Source organism: Macadamia integrifolia, chromosome 5, assembly GCF_013358625.1.
Source record: "Macadamia integrifolia cultivar HAES 741 chromosome 5, SCU_Mint_v3, whole genome shotgun sequence".
Lineage (NCBI taxonomy): Eukaryota > Viridiplantae > Streptophyta > Magnoliopsida > Proteales > Proteaceae > Macadamia > Macadamia integrifolia.
The window spans coordinates 6,831,208-6,839,842 of record NC_056561.1 but is presented as its reverse complement, the minus strand read 5'-3'; the positions used below and the strand labels follow the sequence as shown (position 1 = coordinate 6,839,842).

General features: G+C 39.2%; 1 protein-coding gene across 1 annotated transcript; it reads left to right on the top strand.

Annotated features, from left to right (window-relative positions):
* The first annotated feature begins 2,930 nt into the window (after positions 1-2,930).
* LOC122079997 (F-box protein At5g65850-like) lies at positions 2,931-4,193 on the top strand. The gene has a single exon (XM_042646830.1). It carries the CDS (start codon positions 2,931-2,933, stop codon positions 4,191-4,193), a length of 1,263 nt encoding a protein of 420 aa, XP_042502764.1.
* Positions 4,194-8,635: the final 4,442 nt, after the last annotated feature.

Sequence of the window (8,635 nt, the reverse complement as noted above, 5' to 3'; positions counted from 1 at the left end):
GATCGGCCATGCCAATGGTCTTGATCGGGTATTAGTATCAGATTAGGCGTAAAATCATAAAAAATAAATCTATTATTTTTATAAGAAGTAAAGGTAAAATTGATCGATCCTGACTTATATCGTATCGATATTGGACTCATTGAATGAGATTGATCTCAATCCCATCCTCGATTGATAACAAAACTTAGAAGCTTGGATGGATTCTTGTGAGTTATGCAGCCTTTGTAAAACAATAACGCTCGAATCCGCCATTATTTAAATTTGTAAACCAATTCCAAAGGAAGAGTACACTTGGGCCTTGGATTGGCGGTTTGCAATGTTCAGTGGAATACCTACCTAAGGGTTGGGTTGGTCACTTTATCGACTCCTCTCAAGTGCATCGATGCTTGATATGCACCAATTTCTTTGCTTTCTAAGAAGTGTGGCCTTAGGCCCTGTTGACTCCTTTGTGGCCGTGGGTCTGCGCTTAGCCCCTACGTGGTCTACTACCTAATAGTCAATAGGACCTAGAACTTGAACCCAAAATAGTGCCAAAAGGAGATGTTAGATCGGTGAGAAGTAGATAAAACATGAACCCTCAATGTACATAAACTTAGCATACAAACATACTCACATACATTGAGCTCTAATTAAATTATCATATGGCTAAGATTTATGGTCTTGTAGGGAGCCTTTGATTGAAGGGCTAGGAAAGAAGTAAATTTTTTTGGTGTGTGTGTGAATAAAAAGGAAGAAAACTGTACCAAAACTAAATGGGAAATTATCTAATACTACCCCTAAAATTGAAAATAACTTTGAGTGACCCCTAAAAATGAAAATAATATCCACTACACCCCTAATTTGTAACACCGTTAATTAATAGTGAGAAATAACATTTTTACCCTTTTAAAACTCTAAAAAGAGCTCATTTTTACCATTCCAAACCCTTAGATACTATCACCGTCAGTTCAGCCGCAACCCTAGCTAGGCGATCATAACGCTAATAGCAACAGGCAGAAGCTACGGTGGGTAGCTCCGCCCCAAATCTTCATCCGTGACCCCGGTAGAGAAAAACCCCATCTTTCTCCTTCTGAAAGGAAGAAAATTATTGAAGTTAATTGCCTCAATTCATCACTGTTGAATCCCCATAAGCCGCAAATGAATCTCCACAGTGCTTGCTACAACTCTAGGTAACATGTCCATTAAAAAGTGTGAATGAGAGAATTACTGTGAAGAGAAGAAGAAGAAAGAGGAAAAGAAACTGGTTATACCCTCAGAAGAAGCCTTGTAAGAGTAAAGTCTTAAAAGAATAGGAAACGAGAGAGGGGAAACAAGCTGTCTTTGCAGACCGTTTATCACTTCTTCCTTGGAAAGGTGAAAATCTTTCGTGAAGGGAATTGAGATTCCTTCCCAGTCCCACTTAGTTGCAGGAAACCTTTTATGAGCAAAAGGCTAAAAATTTGAAAGGATTTTTTACAGTTTTTCTAGAAAGATAGAAACATAGAAGCTTTTAATACGGAACTGAATTGTTATGGTTACAGCTTCACTTATTTCATTCTATGCTGTGAGAAGAAATTCTCACTCTTTATTTCATTGATGGTCAGCAGCCGTAATTAGGGTTACATTCTGAAATCGAAATTTGTATCTTAGGTATATGGAGCAGAGGCGAAAACCAGCGCAACAGAGGTAATCATGAGCTGCTTTATTCTTCCTCTTCCTCTTCCTCTTTCTCTTCCTCTTCCTTTCTTCTTGACAACTATACGGAGCAGAGGTAGTCGGAGCACAGTAGCAGTAGTCGGAGAAGATTGTAATTGATGGTCATTATAGTAACTTAATATACCCATAAGGGTAGATTGGTCATTTAGCAAAAAAATGACTGATGACATCATCATTTAACGCCTTAAACCTAACGGAATGGGGTTTTTAGATATAAATTTGAAAAAGTGAGGGGTCTACTAGACATTGTTTTCATTTTGGGTGTTACTCCAAGTTATTTTCAATTTTAGGGGTGGTACTAGATAATTTCCCAAACTAAATTGAATTGATCAAACCAATTAAAAAAGTCCAATTTGAATCAAATTCTTTAATGATCCGGTTTCGGCTTAAGTATAATGGAACTGACTGAAAACCATATTGAAAACTCTTCCAGACTTGAAAAACTAGACCGTAACCAAAGTGATAAGAAATCAATATAAAAAAAAAAAATGACAGCTCGATTAGAGTCCAAGGCTGAATGACCCAGTTATCAACCGTATCATACATTCATACCCACCCTAGCTGAACTCATTTAACTAAACAGATGTTCATGGTGCAATCTTAGAAATTTGTCAAGTCCAACTAGGCCCAATTAAAACCGACTAATCCAATTATCAACCGCACTATACCCACCTAGCTAAATCCATCTAACTAGACGAACATTCATGGTATAGCCTTAGAAATTTGTAGAACCCAACTAGGCCCAATCAAGACTGGCCCACTCGACCGCTTTACACCCTACCTACACTACGAAAAAAATGAGAGAGAAAAAGGAAGCTTACAGCCATGATAGAAACCAAGAGTGCCTTGGAAGTTTGGGTCCCATTTTGCTTCCCAGTGCCCTCAGTGCGTAATCAACGGTCAGATGAGTGTCAAGGTGTTGCCAGCCCTCAAATACGAGCTGGACGGTCAGGAATAGTCAGGCACTCATGCTTGCTGTTTTTTTTTTTTTTTGGGTAAGACACTAATGCTTGCTGTTATTTGTTTTTAGAAGTCCAAATCAGAGTCGGATTGTGCCTTCTGAGATTCTATAAATATGTGTTAAAGGCTTTGCCTCTGGCTGTGTACTTATATTTCTTTTTCGAGGTTTGGTCGTAGATTCGTAGTAGGAGGAGGGTAAATATTGATGATATAAGAAATTAGGGTTACAAGGACGAGAAGAAACGGAAGGACGAGGGTGATCGAATGTGGAGGAGATGACCCCAAAGAGAGCGAGGAGGAGGAGGAGGAGGAGGAGGAGGAACCATAATAATACAGCAAGAAATTCTGATTCTGAAGCAGCGGGTATGATTATGAATCTCCCTCTGGACATTATTTATGAGATTTTGAGTAGGCTTCCAATTGAATCGGTTCTCCGATGCATGAGTGTATGCAAGCTCTGGTCTACCTTTCCATGTGATTCTTATTTCATCGACCTCCACTTCACTAAATCCATGATGCATCATCGACCACCCACTCTTGTTCTTACAACGTCACTACTTCCACCAATAGAGTATAAGATGAGCAGCCAACTCATGGTGTGTGCTGAGGAAGGGGAAGGTGGTGACTGGAGGAAAGCCACACACATCCCAATTGGGGATTTTGAACTGGTGAAAGGGGAAGTTATTGATATTGTGGGTTCTTGCAACGGCTTTCTCTGTATTGCGCCACGGAAGGGTTTAGTTCACATCTGCCTCTATAATCCCATTACAAGAGAGACTATGAAGTTGCCCAAATCACATCTTTTTATACCCCCAAAAAACTCAAGCACAAGAATCCGGAATAGTTTTGGTTTTGGTATCGGCAGCTTAAGCAAGAAATATAAAGTGATCGTAGTTTATGATTTATTCCGTGACGATTGCAACGAGATTACAAGATATAGTGAGATAATTACAGTGGGTGAAAGGTCATGGAGAAAGTTAGACTTCCCAACGTTATCATATGATCAACTATTAACAGATCCGGTGCTTTTGGATGGAACCCTCTATTGGCTCGTAATCATTAATAATTACTATAATCAATACGTTGTTGCGTTAGACATTGACAGTGAGAAGTTTTGGAGTATCGATTGCTGTCCTCTTCCTCGTGGAAGGGAGTCTCTTCGACGTAGATATTTGGTTCCAATGGATGGATCTCTTGGCTTAATTGATTATTATGCCTACACAAATCCATGGTTTATGGATATATGGTTACTTAAGGGTAGCAAGACCATGGGGTTCTCATTTACTTTAACTACTTACGATATGTCAGAATTAGTCCGTTGGGGAAAGTTTTTCTTTGTTATTGGTAAACACGGCGACGATACATTCCTGGTAACGGTACATAGGATCGGGGTAGGATATCCTACATCAAAGTCATGCTTTATTCTCTACTCTCCAATGAAGAAGCAGCAGTGTTTCTGTGTTCAAGGAGGATTATATGAATCTGAATTGTTGCTGAAAAGTTGGATGGTGCCGTCCCTCAAATCACTAAGGCTATGAATCTATGATAGATAGTTATTTAACATGAGTAATCATGTATAAATTGATCTTTGTTATATTCGTAGAAGAACCTGAGCTGACCTTTCTTTTTCATCATTTTATATTGACATATTGTATTTGAGTTGTGGGATCTGAATTCTTCTCCCTGCGCCAATCTCTAAGATTGCTCAGATGTTGTTGCCTATACGGTGTGCTTTTTTTTTATGTAGAAGTATTTTCACCGTTTAGATTTTTGCGTTTCGTAATCTGTTCTTGCCTCTAAGCTTTTTACGGAGTTTAGACAATGTTTATAATTGTTGAAATTGTTTATTGGCATTTCCTTTAATAAGTGTACAATGGTGCTCTTATATAGAGATTACAGTATTGAGTTATAGACAAACTCTATGATCACATGTGGGAGACTCAAACTCTAATAGTAATGGGGTAGGACTCCATTAACATATGTGAGTAATGGACAGAAAATCTATTATCACATGTGAGAGTCCTATTCCAACTCTGCTGTCTCATGAGGTAGTCTTGGACTGCAAATAGTCTCTAGAGTTTGTGCTCACTGAAAATGTCTACAATGTAGGAGAGGTTGTTGAGTGTGAGTATGACTCTAGAGGTTGAGTTCGAGTGGGATGCTAACTGTCCTGATACACCCCCTCAAGGTGGGGATTTGAATGGTCGAATTCGCAGCTTGTCCCGTAGAAAGGAGAACCATGTAGAGCTGAGAGCTTTGGTAAGGATATCGGCTATCTGGTCATGTGTTAAAATGAACTGCACTTGAAGTTCCTTGGAGGCAACTTTATCACGAACGAAGTGGAAGTCAATTTCAATTTGATTAGTATAATAATAGAAAATCAATGATACTTATCTTATATATTTAGACCTACCAAACTTTTGAATAGAAAACTTCACAAAATCGAATATTGTGTAATTTTTTTTTTCCTTTCCAAATTTAGCTTATAAGATTTCGGCCCATTTGTGAATTTGTTCTGATTCTGGTTTTAAAATATTGGTTCCACTCGCATCAATTAAAAGGTTTAAAGATATCTCTCTCTCTCTTCAGGACTCAATACGGTCGGGTTGGGCCAACTTTTGAATACCCAATCAGAGTCTCCTTAGTTGGGTCCAGGCATGTCCTGGCCCTGGGTTATGGCCTTATAAATCTAACCGTAATCTACCCTCATGGCCAAATCAGGCTGACCCTAGTTGGCCTTGACCATGAGGAGGGCCGGGGAAGGGAGATGTAGAGACTAAGCCACAAAGAAGGCGAAGATAGATTAGACAAAGCCGGGCCGGGCCGGGCTCAGCCTAAGGCCTCCACCTTGACCCAACCCACCCCTGACTCAGGTCGGGAAATTCTAAGCCCTGACCTACCCTCAGCGCTCAGGTATCGCAATCTAGAGTACATAATGCATTTAATATCGATCCGTTTAAGACATTCTTTAAAATCAAGCTCAATTTGGGAAATAACTGAAAATGAGAAACTAATGAAGCAAAAAAAAAAAATGAAACCATGGATGTAGGTTTGAGCTGAGATTGGAGAAGCCAGATCGAAAGAGAGCCTTACAGAGTGTACTGATCACTATTGCCATCGCCTACATCGTGGGAGGAACCGCTCCCCTGCTACCTTACATGTTCATACCCATAGTCAGGACTCAGGAAAGCGACATTGGCATCCGGCGGCCTAACTTTAGTTGCATTGTTATTCTTCGGTTACATGAAGGTCCACTTCACAGGTAACAAGCCCTTCCAAAGAGCCTTACAAACACCATTAGTGGGTGCCATTGCCATTGCCTCTGCTGCTTATGGAATGGCTAAGGCAGTAGCATGATCAATGTGGAGGAATATTGGAAATGGGTTCTGTCTTAGGAATTAGTTGTATTTTCTCTTGTGTGATAAGCTTCCATAAATGTAAGTTTGATTCTAAGAAATAAGTATGTTGGTTTGATTTATTCATGAAAATTTTGTATTTTATAACCTATTAGTTGTGCTAGTATGACCCCTGGTCTACCTGTCCAAAGTCACTGAAAAAACTGAATTGAAAATCAAATACTAAGGAATTTCTGCTAAACACTAATCCAATAAGGGGTGGTCTGCTCTACCTGTCCAATGGCCGGTTCAACTCTCTAAACTAGAAGAATTTCAAGAGACAAGCTTATCTATACAGGGTTGTGTGAATAAGCTTGGGGCAAAGCCCTGGTAGGATCCCTCTTTCAAAGTTGAAGTTCCGCTTTGCCAGGGAAAATAGATTCAACTGCACCTTCTTAAACCCATTGAGAAAAATATTCAAATGTGATCAACTGGTCGTACAATGGCTATCATCAGACTGCATAACCTACTGGAGATACACTTAAATCATGCTAAGCCATTGACCATGATAGGAACTTTACTTGTTTAAAGTGGACCACAGTCATTCTAGTTGATACTGTTAACCAAATCAGGTTGCAATGTTCTTACTAAGCTCATATAATAGGATTGGAATGCTTGGACTTTTCAACCATGGAGGTGCTGTCAAGCTTAGAATCAGCCACGTGGGCCTCATATAGATGATCAATATCATATTGTTTTTGACAACATAACTTTCAGAAGAAGTGAAAATGATTGGTTAATCGTATTAGGATTATTATATAGACAAAAGTATAATAATGCAACCCAATCCTTATTGATGCTTTTATGTACAGTTAACTCCAACACTAGTATAGGGGCCACACTCTGGAAAACTCTCCCCTTGATGTTATACACATAATTCAATCCATTCTAGTTGATTTTGATTTTCAACCCCAGATGGTTGACTCATATAAACCGGTTCAAAAAAAATAAAAAAATCAATGTGAAGAAACCTATTCTTCACCCTTCACCCTATCAACAAAAAAGTATTATAGTTGACCCCTTTTGTGTTTTTTAATCATTCATTGGCTAGATAGTAAAATATATGAAAGTGTCCAGTGAGACATCAGACACGAGCATTGTGGATAATGGGCCACTTGTGAGAGATGAGAAAGAAAGTTAAACTTCCATCGAAAGAGGAAGATTCCAATCTATCGGTTCTTTAGTGGGACACGTCCCCGGCCTCATATAGTCATTGGATCTTTGGTTTCTTAATTTATTCTTCATACACTAGTCAGGTTTTATCAGGGTAGGCCAGTAGGGTCAGGGGCGTTTTAAATGAAGTCAAAAACTAAGGTTGTGTTTGCTAATAAAAACCATGTTTCGTGTGAAAAAATGAAAATTTTCAATTTCTGTGTCAAAACATTGTTTTTAAACAAAAAAAAAAGGGTGTTTGGAGTTCTTGGAACGATTTCAAAACTCAGGTCTTCTCTCCTTTCTGTGAGAGGAATTGTTAAATATGAAGAGCTAAGTTTATCGAGAACGATCCCCAAATAGTTCTTTTTTTTTTATTGAACGAAACTTGAAAATGGAACAACAATTTGTCGTTCCATCAATTCCAGGAATTATTAAATATGAAGAGCTAAGTTTATCGGGAACGATCCCCAAATATTAAATATGTGGAGGAGATGACCCCAAAGCAAGCGAGGAGGAGGAGGAGGAGGAAGAGGGGGAGGAGGAGGAGGAGGAACCATAATAATACAGCAAGAAATTCTGATTCTGACGCAGCGGGTATGATTATGAATCTCCCTCTGGACATTATTTATGAGATTTTGAGTAGACTTCCAATTGAATCGGTTCTCCGATGCATGAGTGCATGCAAGCTCTGGTCTACCTTTCCATGTGATTCTTATTTCATCGACCTCCACTTCACTAAATCCATGATGCATCATCGACCACCCACTCTTGTTCTTACAACGTCACTACTTCCACCAATAGACTATAAGATGAGCAGCCAACTCATGGTGAGTGCTGAGGAAGGGGAAGGTGGTGACTGGAGGAAAGCCACACACATCCCAATTGGGGATTTTGAACTGGTGAAAGGGGAAGTTATTGACATTGTGGGTTCTTGCAACGGCTTTCTCTGTATTGCGCCACGGAAGGGTTTAGTTCACATCTGCCTCTATAATCCCATTACAAGAGAGACTATGAAGTTGCCCAAATCACATCTTTTTATACCCCCAAAAAACTCAAGCACAAGAATCCGGAATAGTTTTGGTTTTGGTATCGGCAGCTTAAGCAAGAAATATAAAGTGATCGTAGTTTATGATTTATTCCGTAACGATTGCAACGAGATTACAAGATATAGTAAGATAATTACAGTGGGTGAAAGTTCATGGAGAAAGTTAGACTTCCCAACATTATCATATGATCAACTATTAACAGATCCGGTGCTTTTGGATGGAACCCTCTATTGGCTCGTAATCATTAATAATTACTATAATCAATACGTTGTTGCGTTAGACATTGACAGTGAGAAGTTTTGGAGTATCGATTGCTGTCCCCTTCCTCGTGGAAGATAGTCTGTTCGAAGTAGATATTTGGTTCCAATGGATGGATCTCTTGGC

Bases quoted from the DNA above. Each gene is read 5' to 3' on its own strand.
- LOC122079997 (XM_042646830.1), top strand. From the start codon at position 2,931: ATGACCCCAAAGAGAGCGAGGAGGAGGAGGAGGAGGAGGAGGAGGAAC.